At 34.9% G+C, this 24,262-nt stretch overlaps 1 protein-coding gene and 1 long non-coding RNA gene across 2 annotated transcripts; one reads left to right on the top strand and one right to left on the bottom strand.

Moving 5' to 3' along the window:
• Window positions 1–1,677: 1,677 nt before the first annotated feature.
• On the bottom strand, window positions 1,678–5,508 carry LOC114352821 (uncharacterized). The gene is made up of 2 exons (XR_003655889.1): window positions 4,953–5,508; window positions 1,678–1,806 (listed from the first exon to the last, which is right to left on the bottom strand). It is a non-coding gene; the product is annotated as an uncharacterized LOC114352821 (long non-coding RNA).
• An 11,038-nt stretch (window positions 5,509–16,546) lies between these two features.
• LOC114352831 (peptidoglycan recognition protein-like) lies at window positions 16,547–19,570 on the top strand. The gene is made up of 4 exons (XM_028304572.1): window positions 16,547–16,666; window positions 17,113–17,314; window positions 18,063–18,181; window positions 19,299–19,570. Exons 1-4 carry the CDS (start codon window positions 16,624–16,626, stop codon window positions 19,478–19,480), a joined length of 546 nt encoding a protein of 181 aa, XP_028160373.1. The 5' UTR covers window positions 16,547–16,623; the 3' UTR covers window positions 19,481–19,570.
• Window positions 19,571–24,262: the final 4,692 nt, after the last annotated feature.

Here is a 24,262-nt window from a genome sequence, read left to right as displayed (position 1 = left end):
GGGAGAGGTGCGCAGTTAGCTCGATTGAGTTGTAGGCTTAAAAAACTTGTGTTTGTGTATAACACAAGTTTTTTAAACTTACCGGATTGTCTCTACGAAATGCCTTTCAAGAATGTTTTATAGCAGTGACTGCGAACTGTGATTATAATATTAAATAATCTTTAGGCGTCTAGAAAATTGATTGCAGTCGATGTCGCTTATTTTCTGTCGCTAGCCCTAAAATAGTGTACAAAATTCGGATGAAAAGAAATGTGTAGGAAAAATTATCTACTCATATTAAATGCCTGCCGAATGCCTGCTAAGTTATAGACACTCTTGTTGATTAGTTAAATAAATATATCTCATTCTTCAAATTACGAAAAAACTAAACTAAGTCTCTTCTAGCAATTTCATTCCCAAATAACTCCTGTTTTATATAGCCGTGTCGCGCAACTAATTACGTTAAATTTTTGATTTTCGCGCAAAAAGGATACTGAAAATAATGTGAGTGTTGGGGCCTATGGTCCTATTGGGGTACAATGTTTACTCACCTACCTTTCTAGATTGAATATAGTGTTGGGTAATGGAATTGAGGAACTCTGTAGATGTTGAAATGTGTGATTTAGGTACCTAGACTCAGGCCAACGAACTTTAGATCTTCAAGTATTGGATTTGGCCTTCATTCTATCCTATTCAACTTTTGATATGTCTGACAGAAGAATGTCATTTTACTTTGGTATGTTTTCACGATGGAGGTGGTAAAATATTATTATATTCTCAAGGATATTACAAAGAACCTATAAATAAAATAAAATAAATACTATTTACTTTTATTACTTTCTTATTTGTATTTTCCGGACGTTATGGAAATCCTTGGGGGAGGCCTTTGTCCAGTAGTGGACGTCATTTTATTTTATTTTATTTTGTTTTATTCAGAAAACAAACAGCTTACAAATATTTAATTTGGCTTTGAATGAATACATTTGACTGAAACGACGACGACGTCGACTTTCTTATAAACAGTTTGAACTGATGTTAAGTTCAAAACCACCATCATCACAGAATTTTAATAATAACACAAAGAAAAGTTAAATTACATGTACCTAGTAAAAGTATAATAAAAGTATACTAATTTACTCAAATAGAATAACAATACAGAACCAATGAGCTCTATCGTAAATAAAAATTATATGACGGCATGCACATCTAGGTACATGGCTACACAACTACTTACACAAAAACATTTTTTACCAAACTTTCATTTGATATTAATAGTCTGCTGATAGATAATTATTATTTCAGGTCGAAACAATACTGAGAGTCATAATTCCTTCAGGATACTAATTAAGTTACCACAAAGCTGAACTAAACGTCTTTACCGCATCGTCCGTATCTTATGTATTTAGTACAACAATACACATTATATGACTGAAAACTCTATAGAAATATTTAATTCTCAGAAAAGTAACATCTTTGTATAACTTCTATAAACTAAACTAAACTACACTTTGATCTTTTCAAAAGCTTTATTAAGAACGACGAACAACAAACTCGGAAGAACCAAGCTAGTTAACTTAAAACTAAATTGTGCTGTGTCGAGGTATAAAGTTGCTTAATAAACTCTTAAAGACAAACTGTTATCATCTTTATCTCTTAACAATTCTGACTTAAACTGTAATTCTATTATTTGTGTGTAGGTATACCTAATTAAAAATATAACAGAAAATATTCATGTTCAAATCCGGGTATTCAGCTACCAATGGCTTCTATACAGGCAGGTTTTCTCAGACCTTGGAAGTGAGTCCAAAATCTTCACTAAATGAGATCCTGAAACGAGACAAAATCGTTTTTAAGTATTTTTTAATAATTATTTACTCATTACCCTGTAAATTGCTTTATTTATAAGAGTAAAAAGGTGGGCTCTAATTATGGCATCAATAGAGGATCCTGGAATCACATATTATACCTAAGTATTCCATTTAGTAAGTTGGTAGATTTAAAACAAACAATAAAAATCGATGTTACAAAACTTTAAATCCACGAACGAAAAACATATTTTTTTAAAACCGACTGTACTATAATGGATGGATCGGCACAAGCTGTCAACCCGTCCAAATGTCTGCTGTAGGTATTTACACATTTTCAAAACCAAAACACTAGCAAAGCTCGCGTCAAAAAAGTGTGAAATGTGAAAAGTTCTTTGTACCCAGAGTTAGGACAGAAACGGTTTTAGAAACGGTTTTAGAACTCGTCAGTTTATATTCATTCAATACACGTTAAATCCACCGCGTGGCTTTTTTTCTTAGTTCAATGGAATTGGAATATCCAGATCCATTTTAGGTCAACTTTTGTCCCTTTTCAGTGGATATCAATTGAAAGCAATGACTAAATATTCCCAATTGAACTCCCGCAAAAAATCTCTAACTGTCTGTATTTGTTCATATAATTACAAAATAAAAAGTTTTAAATAAATAAATAAATAAATAAATTCTTTATTGAATAACTTATTGACAGTTTTTAACAATAGACTAATATTAAACTATAAATCATCATCATCAGATCATTTAGCCACTGCAGGAGTACTACCCTCTCTTATTTTTTTGAGGCAAAAGGGAAGATTTGGCCTGCATTTATTAATCAAACTTTGCTATGAGCTGCCGCAAATTAGTGTTAGCATAGGCATCGATCACATACGACTGTGGGGATGCATAAATTGGGCATGCAGGTTGCTATTTTGCAAATAGAAAACGCACAACAGGTAAAAATTATGTATATTTGTTACCTATACCTATCCAACACCTAAGAATATCAATACCTACCACCTACCTACCTATAAAATACGAGTATACAATATCCACTAAAAACATTTTCATGTAAAATGTTGCCAAGACGAAATCATAAGGTTCACACCACGAAAATGTCATGTAGAGCCAAGCTTCTAACGCCCGTATTTACAAACATTACTATGAGATCTCACAGTGCGCGTGGACGCATAGGGTGACACACGAACCAATCACAGAGCTCTATTCAACGCTGTGCGTTCGATTTGTTGCTTCACTTAAGCAAGCATTGTTTGTGAATTCGGGCGTAATCTACGCGCCGTAACTTCAAAAACTCTACAACCTTAGTCAAAATTGTTCGATATTTGTATGGTATCCAATACTAGAATAATGATGTACCCACCTACGAAAATGCATCAAGCTAAACTATCTAAATCTAAATATGTGTATATGTTACAGGAAATGTATGAATTCTAGGAATTGTATACTATTCCTAGGAAATGTATACAATTCCGAAGCTATTTAGTAAATGTATAAAATATTGCTTCAGAGATTTTTTAATACGCACATATCCTAGTAAATGTATACTTTTCCTAGGAATTTTATAGAATTCCAATATTGTATTAGGAAATGTATAAAACTAAGCGGCACAAGCGTGGTCGTGTGATCGGGTGCCCCTCAGTACGCCTAAAATTTCATTTAGACAAACCACATTGGCCGATAGGTACTTTTAACTCACAACTATTATTTATTGTTTAGCCTGAAGGTTGTTTTCGCACTATTATACTTTGGCTGAAAAAAATATTTGCCTATTGGCATACCTTTTTTTCGGCATCACGCATATTACGCTGAAGTATTGGAAAACCCTAATTTTAACATCTCTTTTATTAAACTATTATTGGCATGATGGTTTTAGTAATCCTGTAGCTGGATAACAAAGTCTCGGTTAGGTTAGGTTAGACTTGCGGCCTTACACATACACAGCGGCCGCGGCGCAGTAGCGCCATTTAAGTTTCGGAGAAAAAAAAGAAATCTTAATTACATTTCCGATTGCTGTTTAGGAAATGTGTAAATTTCCTAGGAAATGTGTCTAATATAATTTACATCACACATTTCCGGGTGATTTTAGGACTTATACACAAATCCTAGGAATTGTATACAATGACGGATTTCATACATTTCCTGTAACATATATATAACTCAAATGTGACTGACTGACTTACTGACATAGTGATCTATCAACGCACAGCCCAAACCACTGGACGGATCGGGCTGAAATTTGGCATGCAGGTAGATGTTATGACGCATGACGTAGACATCCGCTAAGAAAAGACTAAGCTAATTTTACGAAACTCCACCCCTAAGGGGGTAAAACGGGATTCACGCGTACGAAGTCGCGGGCGGCCGCTAGTTAAATTATATTCATGTATCTCCTGTATTTCATTTTCAGGAAACTGTTTACCTGAAAATGTATTTTAAATTCAAAATATTTACCATTTGAGGCTCATGCAAATATTCATCAACAACATTGTCTAATTATAGATTCTGTTTTCCTCATTACTTACACATAACGCGCAATTCACAGACAAATAATACTTCTACGTCAATTATATGATTGTTATACCATCTTAGACAATGTAATAATGAAATGTAATATATTACACAATGTTATACCTACCTATTTGTAGTTGATTACAGTCGGAAAATCTACCCAAGTATTATTCTATCTACACAAAATCAACTATAACTCTATATGCAATTCAAATAACATGGTAATAATATTTAAGCTACAAGAAAGATCGAAATTTTATTGCGAATTATTTAATTTTCATTAATATTTTAATGTAAGTTTAATGTATACTCATAATTTATATACGCGATCCCAATGTCAATAAAATTGTACTTGTATGTAACTGATCTTCTACTTGATTTTACTACATTTTAATAAGATAGGTATTGTTTCAAACACCCAGGGATCAATCTGTATACGCTCTAGAATTCAAGAATACAAAGACTTCATTAATATGAAGTCTCGATATTATTATATCGAGTTTAAAGCAGACCGTTTACGGGCCCAATTAAAACGAAAACAATTTATCGTTAACTTGTTTTGATATGAGAAAACTCGACGCAAACGTTCAACACGTGCGTTCGGAAAGTTTATATTAAAATTGATGAACAAAATTGACTTACCAGAGCCGGCCAGCGACGAACAACTTCTGCAGTCCAAACTCATTGGCGCACTCATTTCAAACAACCTTCTTTCCTTTTTTGAAGCGGTTCTCCCTTCGGAATATGCGGTCGAACATTTGCCATACAATCGAATGCCTCCTATGAAAGGGATTTGGGTACATCTTGATTGTTCGCTTGAATAATTATTTATTTATTTATTATCGAAGCGTGTGTTGCGCAGTTTGCGAGCAAACTAATGCGGCGAGCGGGCCGTGTCAGTCAACTTGATAGATAAACAGCATCAATACTAAATTATGTCGTATAATTGAGATAATACACCAACCACTGATGAAACTCAATGTGACAACGAATATTGGTTAATGAGTCTCAATATAATAATGAATATTGATTAATCAACATCCTCTCTATTAATTGGAAGAGTAGTACTAACTACAGAGTTAATAGGATTTCTTGATTTTCCCACATTTTGTAGTCATTTATTGTGATATTTGTTTCACTATGTCATGAACCCAATGAAAACGATAAAAAAATCAGGATAACCCGCTTCCAAAATTGCAAACTTATTGACGTCACAATAAATCAGTTATTGACCTAATACCAGCGCAATCTAATTAAATAGAATAACAATGATAACATCTCGTGACACAGAAATGAAGAAATTACTGTCGGGGTCAATATGCCACGCTATTTACGAGTGATGTTAAAGTGGCTGCTTTTTAAATGTAAATAAAAATATACATTTTCCCACTTATTCTTTGGATCCGGGGGCGAACCTCGAGGGAATCTTAATTCCCAATAGCCCTAGTTGATATGTAGTGTAATACACGACTCTCAATTGTTGCTATTAATTTGATTAGAATATTATACGAGTATGCTTGAATGAAAGTGAATGACTATAAAGAAACATAATTCAGTGCATCGGAAGGCTCATTATGGAGTAGCATCGCTTCAGTTTAAGTGAGCCATTTCAAACACCGATGGCGTTTCATAATATCTGACCTCTAGCCACACTGACAAGATGATTGTTTTAACTTTCTCGTCCATATCTCCAAGGAATACAATACAATCTTATGATTCTTCTCCTTAAAATATTGTCAGACTGTACACAGTACTTTAGTATATTTCCGTCTATTTATCAAAAATGATAAGAATTTTTAAGTAATTAGGTAATCTGTTGGTAATTTATTACTAAAACGTGTATAGAATTTTATAATAAAATGAACTGTCTTATGCCCGCGGCTTCTCCCGTATGAATATCGGCTTACTTACTTATGTGCACTAATAAAAATAGTTCAACATGGTAGAGTCGTCCACAGTTTCTAATATCTTATTAATGAATTTTTTAATACCTTAAAGCCACAAAATTTGTACATCAGACGAACTTAAATGTCATTGGACATTCTCTGCCAATATCCTGTCGTTCCACGGTCTAGCAAATAGAAGCTCTATTAGAAAATAAAATTACTACCTAAAAGGCAACAAAATCGAATAACCCGCAAGTGGAGTTTCCATCGAGAGCTTAATGAAAAACTGGCCCGAGCAAATGGATGTCACCAGAGTCAGTTAATGAGTTTTATTATGTCCGAGTCACAAAATAGGTGTGTTTAGTAGTGCCAAAGATAATTCAATAGTGAAACCAACTGTAGAAGTAAAAACAATGAGATTGTGAGACCGACGCTGCTTGTTCCCAACGAGTCACACCAAAACGAGTAACCCTCACTCCCCTACCTACTTGTTAACCTGTATTTTCTTACTGTAAGGTGCTGTAAGCTTTAGATTACTTCATTATTTTGATTTTTTATGTATTTTGTACATTGTTTCTTTATAATTTTTTTCACTGCCAAAATGTCAGAATAATGTAACGTACAACAAACAAGTGTTCCGAATGTGTAGAGCTTACAATGAAATTAGCAAGGATCTAGATGTTTTCTCACTTTCTCGTGCATCTTTTCTTAAATTGTGTAGGTGCAAATTGTAAACTAACATGCATGTATTTATTAGAATTACTGTATCACTTAAATCAAAGCTAGACTAAAACGAATGTTGTGTACAACTACAATCGGAGTGCAAATTAATTGTTAATCTTTGTTCAATGTAGGGGAGCGGAACCGAATATTGGATACGCGCGCAATACTGGATACTCCAATTACTGAAAAAGTAACAACGCTATCTTCATGAAATATTTAAAACCAGTTGGTCAATGCAATGTTAGGGATAGTTTCCTAAACGGCATCGCCATATTTCTCTTTACTTGGCAATCAAATTTTAAAGTGCGTTTTTCGTTCATCGTTTTATTTTTGATATTTACTTCAGGAGGCAATAAAACTATGATAAGTGATGTTTTTATTTGAGTGATAGTACATAATAGCCAGGTATAAAGTTAGTGAAGCATATTAAATGCGTTTTCTCGATAATTGGAATAGGTTAAAAATTTCATAACGGTTTTTGTAAAAAATTGGTAGTTACCTCAATATTGGATACCTAGCTATTCCCAATACTGGGTATCCAGTATAAGGGTACCTAAATAAATTGTAGCATTTATTATTCTTCTGACAGTGTGACATGCATAAAATGCTATTATTTAATAAGGAAATGAGATATTTAAAAGCATCCAAAGCTTTTCGCGGGGCACGATTGCCATTGGAAAGCTGTGAAAAACCGATATAAAACAATAGACCAGTTAATTAAAACGAAGCTAGGACGAAAAGCTACTTTTCATCCTGAAATGGAAAAGGAGCTTATTAACTACTGTTTACTGATGGTCAACAGTTGTTTCAACACTTTGGTTTGGTCAACACTTTCGACGTTCGCAAATTAGCTTTATAACTACCTTACCTAAGTCTGTCGCCATAACAACAATGTTAACAGCATTGTTGTGTTCCGGCAGTTAAAGGTAAGATAGCTAGTTCCTCCGTGGTTGAGGATTCCGGGTGAAGCTCGCTTCCACCTTCGGCCTGATCATCACTTACCATCAGGTGAGATACAGGCCAAGAGCTTCCTCGTTGTAGATAAAAAAAAAAACAAGCAATAAATAACAAAATAATTCAGTTACCTAATAAACTAGCTACCGCAACCATCATCATCATCATCTCAACCATAGGACGTCCACTGCCGAAAATAGGCCTCCATATTAAATTGTTATCCTAATATGGGATATCCGATATTAGGAAGATACAGTGTCCAGTATTAGGGTACACAAAATTTCATGATTGATTTGTGCCATTTTGGATAAATATTTATTTATAAAAATAAATAAAAGAGTTAAGACATAATTTGGTTTACTAACTTAAAGTATAATGATACGCAATAATTTTAAGTGCAATTAATGAATAAATTTTTGAATTTGTATGAGTTTTTTTTTAAGTTTTCAAAAAGTATCCAGTATTTGGTACTTCTCCCCTACTTTATTTTTAAATGATCAAACGAACTTACCAAGTGAAGTTCGATCTAAATTATCCTGTTTTCGCCGAAGAGATTTAATTTACCATGTAGTACCCCTGTACGACAACCCAATCCGCACACAATATTCAGCGCAGTAGTAGTAAAAAACAAAAGAGCGGGCAACAGCAGGATAATTAAGCCATGATTTGCAATCTGTTGCTGTACCTTAATAAATAAATAAATAAATAAATAAATAATGAAAGCTCCTTTAACTGGATATTAAAGGTATTTATTGTTTGTGATCAGTTAAAATTCCCTACGAGTAACAGGGTTACTCGTTTGAGTATGACTCATTGGGAACAAGCACATACTATTATAAGTTCTGATTTCTATGGTGTAGGTACAGTAAAGTTCCGTCTTATCAAATACTTCGATCAGAAATCATAGGTACCACGGCCAGGTCAACCGAATCCACAAAAACCACTACTGAAAGAATCTCCACTGTGCCAGACATATTTAAAATCAGTGGTAGCAGACTAACTGATGAATTATGCATGTATTGCAGACACAACAAGCATAAACCAGATCTAGCTTACCCATCATCGAACTCAAGGTCTTCCAGCTCAGCATGATGTTGTCCCTAATACACAACAATAGCTTCAGGTTTCAAAGTACAGACGACGGCAAGTCAAGGTAAACACTGTGGATTCTTGTGCAGTTGTAATAGGAACGAGTTTGCAACAAAAATTTGGTAGCCTGATGTGCTGTCGAGTGTAGCTGGTATTCTGTTGTTCAGTCAGATCTACGCACTCTTCCAGATTTGGTTCGTCTGCTACTAGGAAATAGAGCCATGGGTGGAAGGAGAGATTCCTCAGCCATCAGACTAAATTCTCCATTTTACACTATTAAGTCTCATACTCCTTTTCATAGACAGATAGTATATGTTTGTATAAACCATATAAGAACAATAGTTATAGTTATTATATTTCCCTAATTTCTGATATTTATGTAGGTTTACAATAGTACAACATTTTCACCACCTTATTCTCTACCATTCACGTGCGTCTTCCTTATTTTTTTTTCCTTCTTTTTTTTTCAAGCAAGAGCTGAAAATCAGTGTTCTGCTCATTTCAGAGCAGTGTCTACACTGAGCTCTCTGCTTTTTTGCATCGCTGCGGCACACTTATACCTTAGCGCGCAGGATTTTCTTTCTTTCTCTTTGTAATGTACTATATCTTTCCTGCTACTCCTGTGTTTATTAATCTTACTTTTTGCTTCTTGTGTGTCAATGTGTTTTGCAAATAAACCATTTATCTATCTATCTATCTATCTAACTATCATTTTCTCTTTGACGGCAGCGTTAATCTTCGTCAACTTCTTCTTCGCCGAACTTCAATTTCATCTAGTAGCTATTAACTTGTCACCTTTAAAATACCTATAAAATATTATAGCATATTAACTCACTAAGGCCCTAAGTGACCCGGTAGTAGAACTGCGGAAGGCAATAGGTATTTTTATGGACTATCCAGCAGTTGGGTATTATTAGTCTCAATCAAATGACATTGATTATTTTCAAATCATGTATGTCATTGCCCTCCTTAGGCGATTATCACACTGCGCCGCGCTCCGCCGCGGTACGCGGGACGACAGATTTAATCATTGTATGCAAGTAACTCAATTTGTATAGAAAACACGTGCGGCACAACACACTGACAAACGCGTCTGCGCGCGGGATTTTTTATATGAAATCACGCAAACCGCGGCGGAGCGCGGCGCAGTGTAATAATCGCCTTAGTGCCTACAAACAGTGCCTAAAATACAGTTATTCATAATTATCTTGCGCATTTACATAAAATACAATGTATTCAATCATAACCCAAAAAGTTTTTGCTTATGTCTAACCCACATAACCTATCCTTATCAAATCGCAAAGTGATCAGGAAGCATAACAATTAATGTTTTATTTTGCATTAATATCTTGTCCAAATGAATCTAATAATAAACGTTGATATTGTTATCTGCTAAGTGCGTCTGTCTGTATAGATAATATTTACACGCGGATAAGGAATAAAGACGATACTATCTTTAACTGACTTCAACAAAAGGAGGAGGTTCTCAATGAGGGCTATCGTTTTTATACTTAACAGTTGGCACCCCTGGCGATTGACAGGACCTTACTCTACAGTTGTTGCCACTGTCTGTATCTACTATGTCTAGGTATGAATAATATTATTATGTAGATACTGTAGGCAGAATATTAAAACCTCTTTTCTCGTCTGTGATTTTGTTCTGAAAAAATAAAAGATGGTAGGTATATCCAGTTAGAATGCTTTCACATTAGGGCGTTAGAAGCGCGACAGCAGCGCGGCAGCAGCGTTTTTAGGCTTCCGTAGCCAAATGGCAAAAAACGGAACCCTTATAGATTCGTCATGTCTGTCTGTCTGTCTGTCTGTCCGTCCGTCCGTCCGTCTGTCCGTCCGTATGTCACAGCCATTTTTTTCCGAAACTATAAGAGCTATACTGTTGAAACTTGGTAAGTAGATGTATTCTGTGAACCGCATTAAGATTTTGATGCAAAAATAAAAAAATAATAATAAATATTGGGGGCTCCCCATACTTAGAACTTCAACTCAAAATTTTTTTTTTTCGTCAAACACATACGTGTGGGGTATCTATGGATAGGTCTTCAAAAATGATATCGAGGTTTCTAAAATACTTTTTTTCTAAACCGAATAGTTTGCGTGACAGACGCTTCCAAAGTGGAAAAAATTTGGTCCCCCCCAACCCCCTCTGGCCCTCTAACTTCTAAAATAAGAAAATGAAAAATCTAAAAAAAACATGATGTACATTACTATAAAAACTACCAACGAAAATTGTTTTGAACGAGATCTAGTAAGTAGTTTTTTTTAATACCTCGTAAATCGTAAACCGCTTATTACCGCGTAATCTTTCATAAAAATAACTTAAATTAAAAAATAATCATTTTAATTTCATAAATCAATGGTACGGAACCCTTTGTGCGTGAGTCCGACACGCACTTGGCCGGTTTTTATAATGTGAAGGCATGCATCCATTGTCACATAGTATGAAATTTTCGGCAGCGCGTTTGTTGCGCTGCTAAATCGCCTAAATGTGAAAGCGCTCTATGCACTGTGTTATGTTATGTTATTTAGGTAGTTGTTTAGTCTACGGCCTGGCGACTTAAGTTATCTATTCTATGGCGATGTTGCTGACGAAAAGGGTTGTAGATTATAATGTGTAAACATAGAATACGCTTACAAGCGATAGTGGCCGAAAGGCCAGGGACTACCAAGGGCATTAAGGTCGAGAGTTATCTGACGCCGACAAACGGCTTCCCGCCCATTCAGTGTTGGGAGCATGAAATAAATATTTTTAAACTGCATCTTTATATTATTTTTTTATTTTAATATTACTTTAGGTTGGTTACTTGTTTTTTCTTCGAATTTGAAATTAAAAAAACTATTTTTCTTGCAAATATTATAATATATTTTTTTAGCTTGCAAATATTCTTGACTAGCTTTCCGCCCGCGGCTTAGCCCGCGTGGAATTTTGTCTGTCACAGAGAAACTTTATCGCGCGCGTCCCTGTTTCAAAAACCGGGATAAAAACTATCCTATTTCCTTTCCCGGGACTCAAACTATCTCTATGCCAAATTTCATCAAAGTCGTCTCAGTGGTTTAGGCGTGAAAGCAAGACAGACAGACAGAGTTACTTTCGCATTTATAATACATCATTAGTAAAGATTAGTTCTTAGAAACAGTTTCCACGCTGGCATGAATATTTATAATAAATGTTCAAATATTAGTGAATTCTAAAGCAAAAAAAACGTACCTACCAGAATTAATTTTCATGAATAGTAGAAGCTCTAAAGACACGTCAAAAGGTTTTCATGAGTATTAAAAAATATATTTTTCATGAAAAAAAGAACGACTACTTCTAACCTGCAAAACGCACTTATAGGTATTTTCTCCCTTCAAAAGCAGCTGATGTTTGGTTATATTTATTTATTTGAGCGTTCAATTCATAATATGTAGAAAGGCAAAGTGAAATTCAATAGTAAACACTTTCTACTTCAAAAATGTAAACAGTTTTGAGAGCTTTATAAAAATTCGCATTTAAGATTATTTTATCTCACATTAGCTGATAAAATAAATACTTGAAAAAAGCTTAAAATTCACAAATTGCATCAAGGATCAACGACTTGTGTTTTATTTTACTTAAGATTCGGTAGCGTTTTGAAATCTGCTTAGGTACCTACTGAAAAGTAATAGGAACATTTTATAAACCAAAACATTCTTATTTCATTGCATCATTTACATCTTAATATACATATTTCCGAAAATATAATTGGCTGGCATTAACAAAAAAAGTAAATAACGTCCCGGAGCTTCAGTACATACTAACAAAACAACACACCTACCGGGCAGGCATGGATAGACTTTTACAAAGGGCAAAACGACAAACACCGCTATAAAAAACACATGTGAATAAACAATTGAATGCAAACGTCGTAACGTTAAACCCCACGTCCATCAAGTCAACAGCCATTGTAATATATTGCGAAGAAAAAGCAAGGGTACCCATAAATTTCACCCCCTAACTAATCAGACAGGCGGGAGCCCTTGGATGGTGAAACTCCAAGGTTTTACAAAAGCGGTGTTGTAAAATGCGATGCGTACTGTATTCATTTTGGTTGGTGCAAATTTCCATGAATTTATTGGTATTCAAAACTAATTGAGCTTTCGGAAAGGATTTTTTTACTACTATATTGGCAAAGGAAATTTTCCTTTTTTACTACTATGTTGATAACTGTCATTAACTTTACAGAAGTTTGTGTTTTTCAAAAACTATTAATTATTAAAAATATTATATTGCTACTAGTGTATCAAGGCACACGTTTAAAAATTCCTGCTGTGTTACCATAGGGGTCACTTAAAAATTAAGGATTGGTGGTGAAAACGGGCGTTAATCTTACTACATATATCTTTCTTTATGCAGAACAAACAAGGCAGGTATTTGACCACAATCGCACGGATGTTAAGTGAACTGTCGTCTAGGATGGTACATAAGTATTATATTCTTCCCTGTAAGTGCCTGTTCACTCTCGTCTTGAAAAGCCCCGGATTATAGTATCTTACTAATTAACTCGTACATTAATTTAGTTAAAATTCAAACAATAATATTTAAATTAGAACAAAATCACTCATAATTATGTGTTACACATGTCGTATTAACGAGCAAAAAAAGCTTTCTTCGACAAAATACCTTATTTTCACCTAAAATAAATAAGAGGATAAACTTTTCGCACGTACCTACTTAAGGAAATAAGGAAAGCTTATTTCATAAGTTTTTCTTTCAAACGTAAGAATAAATAAAAACTCAATAGATTTGTGTAGAAATAATACCAGGTAAGACTCAAACAATACAAAAGAAAAAAGTAGGTATACCTATTATTTATATTTGGCACGAACAACGAAAAATACAAATTACGATAAAATGTATGAAAAAGGAGACAATATCGTGTTATGTTCATAAATCACTTATTTTACCGGTGCCTGACAGCAAGGTACCTAGTAGTAATTTTAGCTACTACAAGAGTATTTAGCAACAGATTCCATTTAGCATTTCATTAGACTAAAAATTATTAATAACTCACTCGCGTTCAGTAAGCTCTTAATGCACCCTACTTTTTTGATATAATTTATTCACAAAAGGTATTATTTTTTTCCTCCTTCCAATACAAGGTCATTGGCATAGTAGCAAACAGCTCCTGGTATATTTCCAATCTCGAAACTGGTAAACAAAGTTTATTTATAAAAAAAATGGAATTCAGGAACAAAAAATTGAAAATCATTAAAATGTCTAAAATACAGGGTGTTACTTTGCATTCTTGCCATATTTACAGAGGTTACTATATTACTGATACTGAACACAAATCCGTAATAAAATAATGCCCGAAAAAATTTTTTTTTAATCTTGAGAATTTTATTTTATCGACAATCTGTTAAACACACCACTAATTATCGTAACGCATGCACATCACTTGTTGGCGATGGCGATGGAGACTTTTTTACTTTTTATTGTATTTTTAAATATCTATTGCAATCTATTGTCTTTAAAATGTCTTTTTGACACTTGTAAAAAACTGAGAAATCCATCAAACACAAATCACGTTATAAATAATACAAAAATGAGTGAAGTGTATTCAAACAACGAATAATTTAATAAAAATGGTGCTTGGAGTGTCTGCAAGACGTCTTAGACGAAATGCTTGATGACGTACCCTTAGCGTTACACCAAATGCTCTACTACCAGCAGGATGGTGCTCCCCCACAATAAGGACGTCAAGTGCGCGAATAATACGTTTGGTGAACAGTGGATTGGACGAGGGGTCCAGTAGCTTGGCCACCACGATCCTCGGACCTGACACCAATGGATTTTTGGAGTGACTTGAAACGACTGGTATGCGCAGAAGAGATAAACAGTGTAAACGCGTTACATGAAAGGATTGTTTTAGTGAAACTGTGATACAAAACGTTTATGTGTTGCGAAAACTAAAGCGAAAAACCTACGCTTCGCCGTGCTAGACTGTGCCTTCATCAGAACGGAGGACACTTTGAACACTTGCTTCGCAGTACGTAAACTTTGTAAGTAGGAACTTATGAATAAATAATTAATTGTGAATAAGGTGATTTCATTTCATACTTAATTTATTAATTTGTAAAAATAGGGTACAATGTTGTAAATTAATTGAAACCCTATTAATTATTACGTATTTTTGACGGTCCTAAGCCCGTAAAGTAGAAAGGAAAATCTGAAATCAACTGAAGAGTATTTTAAAATAGTTAATACGACTGGATAAAAAGGCTGGTACCCAAAGCCATAAAATTAAGAACTAGGCCACGCCCACTAGGTTTATTCCACTTGCACCTGTAGAACGTGCGAGACAAAAGTGGTTTATTCCAATTTGTACTGAAAAACTAAAGTTACTAAAATTTTAGTGTACTTTCTTTATGGGAGTCTCTTGTTTATCTTAAATAATAGGTATTGTTACCTACTTTTATCTCTGTGAATATGGCAAGAATGCAAAGTAACACGGTGTATAAGTATGAAGTTTTTTTTAAGGTGTGCTATATTATAGGTAATGAGGATCTGGTGAAGGTCGCGGGTGGTGCCTGGATGCGGGCGGCGCTGGACCGGTCTTTGTGGAGAAGCTTGGTCCAGCAGTGGACGTCTTTCGGCTGAAACGAACGAACGAACGAACATTGTTTCGTATAGGTATTCGGTAACATTTTATTGTAATTAGTAACATAATTAGGATGTAGCTTGATTCTAGAACGTGAATTGCTGTGTATGAGGTCTCTAAAGTTTGGTATACCTACAAAAGTTCGTTAGGATCAAATCAATACATTTTATTTTATGTAATTGTTTTAATGGGGGAATTACTACTCCCTATTGTAAAGTAGGCACATTAAGATTAGTAAAGTTTTCCTTACTTTCTGTAATGTGCTTTTCCAATGAGATGTTTCAATAAAATAATGAGGAAAATAATTACTAAACAATTATGGAGTAGCTACTTACGTTAGGCTTATTGTTTTTAAAAAACTCATCTCTTGTAAATAATAATGTCAAGTAGAAAAAGTTTTATCTGCAAGTGTTCGAGTATAATTTGCACAATGATACTGTAAAAAACGCTTCCATAAATATAAAGGACTGAACACTTTAGGTGGTCGTGGGTTCAATTTTCCGATGTAATAAATATGGAACGCAAGCTATTTTCATATTATCAGCACTCGTGCGTGACGTAATTCAAATGTAGAGCAAATATTTCAATACCGAGCTTTCCAGATTACACATTAGAAATTTGCATTCCTGTAAAATCAAGATCAGGATTTTTTATTCATAATGCTCAATATTCTATAAAATTACTGTTCACTTGAAAACAATCATTTTCCAAATTTTATCCGAATATTCTTCATTCTAACGTGCGTTCAATATTTAAGAAAAACTTGCCGGTGGCACAAAAATTGCTGAATGCCTAACATTTTGACAGTCATTGGAATTTAGATGGGAATCGTCCTTTACTCATCACTAAGCATTGTTATAATCTATCAATCCTATACATCTAGGTCCAGGGGACTCACCCAACTTATCTGAACCTTTCAGTACAAATACCGCGAAGTGTAAACCACTAACGTATTAACAGAGTCGGTTTGGTGCAACACACACTTAAACTTTCTATAATAGTTTTTATTATATTTTGTACAAAATGAAGCTGTTAGTAGCTATTGTTGTTATATTAGCCGTTGGTGGTACGTATAAAAATAACTATTCTCATTGTAGACTGTTCGTTGACTCTTTCACCCATATGCTAGACATAACCTTGACCCTAACTTCTCATGTCTGTCTCTCTTTAATTAACAATAGATTTGCAATTAACAGAGCTGATTATAATGTACATTTTATTTTGACAACAACAAATAAATAATCTTACCAAAAATCTTAAGCTGTCAATCATGATAACCGCATCTAAGTATTTGAGGAAAGACTCAAAAATTTACTTGTACCTAATAAAATAGTCTAATAGCAGTCTTGTCTTACAGAGTTAAATAGTATTTAGTTTAATAGACTTACACCCAAATGTCAGTGGATAATTAATTATTGATTTTAACGCTACTGTATTTCAGCTGATAAATCCATAACTATTCCCTAATAAAGGTGACAAGTGTACCAATAACCTCTTATTCTTTTCCACCAGGTAACACTCTGGATATAATTCCCATAACGGAATGGGCTGGGTCTGAAATAAACCGCAAGCAGGAGCTGGCCAACCCCGTGAACATGGTGGTGATACAGCACACTGCTTCTAAAGACTGCTACTCCGACAAGTTATGCCTGCAGACAGTCAACAATATCCGGGGATACGTTATGAAGATTGGATTTGACGATATTCCTTACTCGTGAGTATAAAATTACTTAACTTTTTCCCTAGGCGCCGCGTGAATTCTGTCACAGGAAGATATGATAGCTTATATCACTCAGAAACATGTAGCTTTCTACTGCTGAAATAATTTTGAAAATCGGTTCTGTAGCTACTTCCTAAGATATGTAGGAAAAAACTTGCAAACTTTGCCTCTTTATAATATTAGTAAAGATTCTGCAATATATTATTAAAATATCATAATTATTCTGCAGTCTCTAATGAATAGTTACCGCCATAATTTATCCTCAAAAAATTAATACGTTTGCTATAAAAATTTGTTGTTTATTTCTTCTAAAATTAAGAGTTTCGTTGAATTAATTAATCTAAGGCTGGATGGCACCATCTTAATTTAACTTTAACAAACGTCAACAATCTGTTAAACTCTATTCAAAAACGCACCGATTATCGCTATAGCTGCGGTTAAAGTTTATTAGGTGGTGCAACTCAGCCTACCGATCAACCGATCAACAGCCCTTTACAGTCCACTGCTGGACTATGAGCCTCCTCCACTATAGTGGAGGGTTTTGCCATAATCTCGACGCTTGGCAGGCGAGTTGGAGATCGCAGTTAGAAAGATTGATGTTTTTCAGAGAGCGCTGCTGCCCGTTCTCTGTATGATGTGTAGTCCCTAAGTCGCCTCTTACGACACCCGTGGAAAGAGTAGGGGTTGGTGACAAAAAACTCAGCCTAACTGTTATAATTATAATGTTCATGCTTGGCTCCAGTTTCATGGTGGGCGGCAACGGGAAGGTGTACGAAGGCGCGGGCTGGCACCGCGTCGGCGCTCACACTAAGGGCTACAACGACAAAGCCATTGGCATCGGCTTCATTGGCACTTTTGTTGGTACGTTAGTCTTTTATCAAGGATCATCATGCTTTCGATTTGCTGCGCCATGCTTAAGTGACGCAGCAAATCGAACGCACAGTGTTGAATAGAGCCCTGTGATTGGTTCGTGTGTCACCCTGTGCGTCCACGCGCATTGTGAGACCTCATAGTAATGTTTGTGAACGGGCGTAGTATGAGCAAATGGAGGATTTGGCCTACACTAGCCTCGCAATGATAACCAGACGGGATGGGGAAGCTCTATAGTCACAAATACACTCGACGTCAAATAAATCGCACCTCCCGCGACAAGCATTTTCAAACGTATGCATCCCCACTTCCTACCAATATTGGTACCATTTAAAAGCCTAGTTCTAACCTTCATTTCATTAAAGGAAAGGTTTTTACTCCAAAAATGTGTCTTTAGAAGGATCCAGTCACTTCTTCAAAAAATAGGTAGTTACGCTAGAGCCAACTTTTATGGCTATAAAACTGTTAAGTTGGGTTTAATTGCTATCCATCTGTTAAAGAGGACACGTGAAATCATTATTTGGTTTTATAACCATAAAAATTGGTCTAATTGATCCCATAGGTGGGCCCAAAGTGAAGTATTTTTTCAAGTCACATTTATGGTATATGTTAATCATTCATTAAGAAATTAAATGTGTTTTTCTTTAAGGATATTTATTGGGCTTTCAAATAACACCAATATTGTTGGGGTACCACGATTGTGTCAGAAGAAAATCGTTAAAGTTCGCGTCGCGGAAGGTGCGGTTTATTTGATGTTGAGTATAGTTCTCTCTCTACGACATCCATGGGAAGAGTGGAAATTGTCTTACACTATACTCTGACGGAGTCACACAGAAATAACTTTTTATGAAAAAGAACTACGAAATAAATTCTAATGTTGCTTATTATAAATTCGTTTTATAAAAGCAGTGAAAAGTAATATCAAATATCAAAAGTCACGCCCAAATAAATAATTAATATTATACATATTTTTGTTGAGTAATTTCAGAAAACCGTCATAATAATATTGCCTCTATACAATAAACTTCATTTCATAAAAATGTTTCATACTTTGAAGCTTACTTGTGTAGATTAGTAAACAACTATTTATTTACTTTTAATTTCGCAGAGAAACTACCAAGCCCTGAAGCCCTGAAAGCAGCCCAAGAGCTGATAGAGTATGGCGTCCAGAACAACCACATCGCTGGTGACTACAAGCTATTCGGCCATAGACAACTGTCGAGCACTGTCAGTCCTGGAGATGCCTTGCAGAAGGAGATCGAAGGCTGGCCTCACTGGGCAAAGAACTAATAGAACATAATATGTACCTAATTTATTTAAAAACTTCTATGTTGTGATGTTATGCCAAATATTAGGATTAAATATACTCTTCAGTATTAGTATGTGAGTGTTTTACTCATACTTCGTAAGAGACCCTATCAAGGACCCTACACACCAAGCCCGGCTTGTTGTCGGCGGCTTTATTTCCAAAGAAAGATGTAGACTGCATTAAAATTACAACCACAGAATAATAATTAGTACTACGTACAGAAGGTTTACTTCGCAAAGGTATTTTAAAAAATGTATGCTCAATGTCACTAACAATATGGTGTAATTTAGCTTGTATCAAGAGTCAAGCACCATTTTGTTGACAAACGTCAGTGATCGGTACTGCGCCGAAGCCATAGGGCTGACTTCGGTAAAATGATGTGTGACGTGAGGTGCCAGACTGCAGAAAATGGTGGAGGAAATATATGATTAAATGCATGAATTATCATGAATCATATTAACCACTTATTTACCTTTCAGTGTCTTCAGGCAACTTTAAAAAGTACATTCTGTGTTTTTATTATTATTTAGGCAGTTAAATACTCCACAGTATTTAGTGTGCGTGAGTCAATACTCAATGCTCGCTCGTATGTGAGGCCTTGTCGAATAGTAATCCTGTAGGGTGCCATCGTGCTTGTTTTGTTTTACAACCCTCAATCCTTTTATACGTAAACCACGAAATTTAAATCTTTAAAAGTCTTCGTGGTTCGCTGAACTTACCTCAAAGAACAAGATTCTGTATCTATTGTGATTTTGCCACAACAAAATCACTATTTTCAATTGAAGTCGTAGTAAAAATACTGACCTATTCTACACCCTGTATAAATACAGTTGTTGACGTTTTCTATGTGGTTATAGATGACCCACGCTGAACTGTCCCACCAAACTCAATGACACGGGGGCGCTACCATCGTTCAACTATATGGTTTCCAACAGGGCAAAAATCTGAACCAGCGATCCGGTATTGACGGTGGCGCCCCACTGTCAATGTCATCGACAGGACAGTCCAGTATTTTGGAACTATATTATGATTTACCAGTCATCTGTTTAACAATTCGCGTTGTGCACAAACACTATTCCCGTACCAAAAACATGTTTTTGTTTTTGATTACACTGTATAATTGACGCAGTTAAAATAGTAGTGACGTATATACCTATATTGTTACTAGCATTTTCGAAAATATGATCAATAACAATCGGTCATCGTGATCGCAATATTGATGCAATAAAAAATAATGGTGATGTGTTCTCATATTTTCAAAAATATCGACATAATATAATTACGATCAAATTACAAAGAGTCATGGTTAGATCGCAAAATACAAAATGACAACTCTATACTACAATTTCGCAGTATTTCATGTGTAATCTAACATTTAATGGTTATGTAACCACATAACCATCGTATTATAGACATCAAAACACACTACACACATGTAGTAAATCAGTAACAAGCGATGTAATATTATCATCATCTTAACTTAGACAACGAATCCTTATAATTACCTATTCAAAGTAAAGCATTCCTTTAATTCTCTATTATATTGATTGTCTAGAGGTCGTATAGGCGGTTGTCATGTTAGTACGTGAAACGTTTGTCACATCAGACAATACATTTTTGTTTCAAAATAGCACTTCTTACAAGTACATAAGGTCCGACAGTGTTTCGTTTGATGTGCTGCCTATACAAATTTTCTCATTTAACCGTTTTGTCGTTTAATCAGGCTCAATAAGGCACAGGTAAGTAACTTCAATATCATTACGTCGTGACACACAAAGGACTAACTGATTGTTATTATATCTAAAATAGAGATAGACAGTCAAAGGATTAATACCTATCTAAAATAGACTAAAGTTACTATTTTACATCAAAGGCAAGCAACATCGATATAATTTTAGTATTTTGGTCAAATATTTATAAACTATTATTCTCACAGCTGCCAAGAATTAATAATAATTATGACATAGTTTTACACTTCGGCTTTAGTGCTGAATTATTTATCAATTTTCTTTTGTGAAGCATTTGGAGAACAACTTTACCTACCTGAAGAACATGTTTTTTTTTAAACTAAAGAGGTTTTATTTTTTTAGAGGTGTACAACTTTAAATTGGTTACACTGTTTCTAGTGATATTTAATTTGATAGTTGGTGGTACATCTGTGGACAGTATGTTTTGCCATTTCATAATTAAATAGAATTACTTCAGAACAACGTTTGCAAATTGTGCAAAAATGTATGTTAAAAATCATGGTTCAGTTTTCCATACAAACGTCCATATTACGGTCGACGTAATTTTCGTAACTTTTCATTCCTCAGATGAATGATATTAATGTGGCAGAGCTATGGTTTCAACAAGATGATGTTACCATCCAACCAGCACGCGACACATTCAATTTATTGCGGGAAATATTCAATGAGCGCATAATTTCAATCGATCTCACCCATATGTATTATTTTCTCTGGGGATATGTGAAGTCCACTAATGCGCAGATAAACTACGGAATTCAATGCCAACATTCGTCGCGTTATTGCCGATGTCCATACATGCCAACTACTGGGCAACTGGGACCATTCCCAGTTGCTCGAAAAAGAAATTGAAAATTGGACATCTAGATTACGCTACATTTGAGCCAACCGTGGCGCCCTTTGGCCCGATATAATTTTGAAGCATAAATGGCATAAGAACATCTTTTAAACAAAATCAATACCATGTGAATCAAACATATTTTTACATACGAGTAAGGTACTTGATACAAATAAGGCCTACCTAACTTTAAATGCTTATAATATTTCAATAAATATTAACGCCAGTCAACAAAAACAAGGTTTATTAACTTCTTCCATCCTTTAATTTTTATAATATTACAAAAAAAACACAACCGTATTTGTATTAAATTGTAGTTTAGTCATTATTAGTATTAAATTAAACGTTGGACTGCTTAACTTGACTTGTAGACGCTTATATCTGTCGCTGTACTGGTTACATAGCACCACTGGGTGCCCACGACACAGGTTATTCCTAGTGTGGGACCCGCAGACAAAGCAATATAATGTTTACCGATTTTATTGTTACCAATTGTATTTAAAGGTGTATGCGTAAACGGTGTGTTTGCATAAATAAAATATTTGTATTTGTATTTGTACATAAGTATCCAATATGGCCTACCATGCTGAAATAAGGCCTAGGCCTTATTAGATATCTCACTCTTGTTGTCTTTAAAAATTTACAAATAATGCATCTATAGCCAGTAGTACAAATTAAGGTAATTATTAGCTAGTAAGAAATATTTAGAAACGATTACTAAGAAAAGATTAATCTAAAACAGCGTTATTTTACCGAAAATTTAAGATGAAATCGCCAGATTTTTATAAGAGAGCACGAAATCACCCACCACCTTAGAAGAACGCGTGCCAATTGGTGCTGGGATCGTGGATCGGGACACTCTTGCACTCTACCGGGTTGTAGGGCATATGAGTACGTGTCCTTGAAGTATTATCCCGGTTGGATTTATTTATCTGTGTTTTCTGATGTATAGGCCTTATTAGAACGTAGGCCTTATTTGTATCAAGTACCTTATTTTATTTCATTTTAAAGTTCTATACCTCTAAAAAAACACCCTATACTACATAATTATTATTATTTCGTTCGTTTGAACCAAATGACGTCCACTGCTGGACAAAAGCCTCCCCCAAGGATTTACACAACGACCTCAGTACCAACACTGTTATTCTGAAACCACACACAAAACTCTATTTATTATTTATACTAAATAACAGATGCAATCCTGAAATTGGTTCATTTTTAGATATTACAGTTTTAAATTCGTTTTAAGATTAGATTTTTAATACAGGCATAGAACAACGAATAGTACAATACAAGCCTTTAGACCTACTTCTGACATTTACATCATGTGTGATCCTCTTTTGTTTTGGAATTTTCTCTAACACTCTCCCGAAATAAAACCCATATATTAACACTTACATTGTACTCTCAAATAGGAGCCCACACAATAAAGCTGAGTTCAATCCTAATCCTGCGAATGCTATGTGATATAGCCGGCTGTAAATAATGTAGAACAACGCATTGCAGAGCTTGTATGGAAGATTTTTGAGTGTTCTACGTTTTTTGTGGCAGTATTTTATCACGGGTATACATACATCCATGTTCTTTTTATTTTACACCACAAAGGGTCAATAAAGCAATGTCAAGATAAACAAAGTACCTATATAATGATGTATGTGGAACGAATAGGTCACCTTGTAGATCGATGACGAGATTCAGATTTATTTTGACCTAAGACGTAGGTACTTAGTACAAACTTAGTACCTACTTACAAATTACACGTCAATGGTTAATAGTTAGAACGGGACTATTCCCACCTCTCGTTCCCACTGCTACAACTCCTGTGTAGCCAGGATCTACAGCTTGACTGCCAATAAAACCCAACCAGTGAAGGTCAAGTTTGTCCCGGGGTATTAAACTGCAAACAGTTAGAACCTTGCCTACAAACACTTATAGACATTCTGACTTCTTTTGACCATCTAGTAATAGAACCGGATAGGAATCTTTGCATCGATAAAGCAGCGATGCAAATCAAAACGGAACTCGATTATAAATTCAAAACAAAATAAAACAACATGATCGAATCGCTGACACGGCGCATCACGCCCCCGAGTATTGACGTCAATGGCCACAAGGTTAATAACAATAAAAACCAACACTGGGATTACGTATCAGGTGCAAAACATAAACAAGCTGTTCAA

Source organism: Ostrinia furnacalis, unplaced genomic scaffold, assembly GCF_004193835.3.
Source record: "Ostrinia furnacalis isolate ACB-3 unplaced genomic scaffold, ASM419383v2 OfSCF1456, whole genome shotgun sequence".
Taxonomy (NCBI): Eukaryota; Metazoa; Arthropoda; class Insecta; order Lepidoptera; family Crambidae; genus Ostrinia; species Ostrinia furnacalis.
This window is presented reverse-complemented; position numbering and strand designations above follow the sequence as displayed.

Bases quoted from the DNA above. Each gene is read 5' to 3' on its own strand.
- LOC114352831 (XM_028304572.1), top strand. From the start codon at position 16,624: ATGAAGCTGTTAGTAGCTATTGTTGTTATATTAGCCGTTGGTG. The intron at 16,667-17,112 runs GTACGTATAAAA...CTTTTCCACCAG, and splicing joins TGTTATATTAGCCGTTGGTG to GTAACACTCTGGATATAATT. The intron at 17,315-18,062 runs GTGAGTATAAAA...GCTTGGCTCCAG, and splicing joins TTTGACGATATTCCTTACTC to TTTCATGGTGGGCGGCAACG.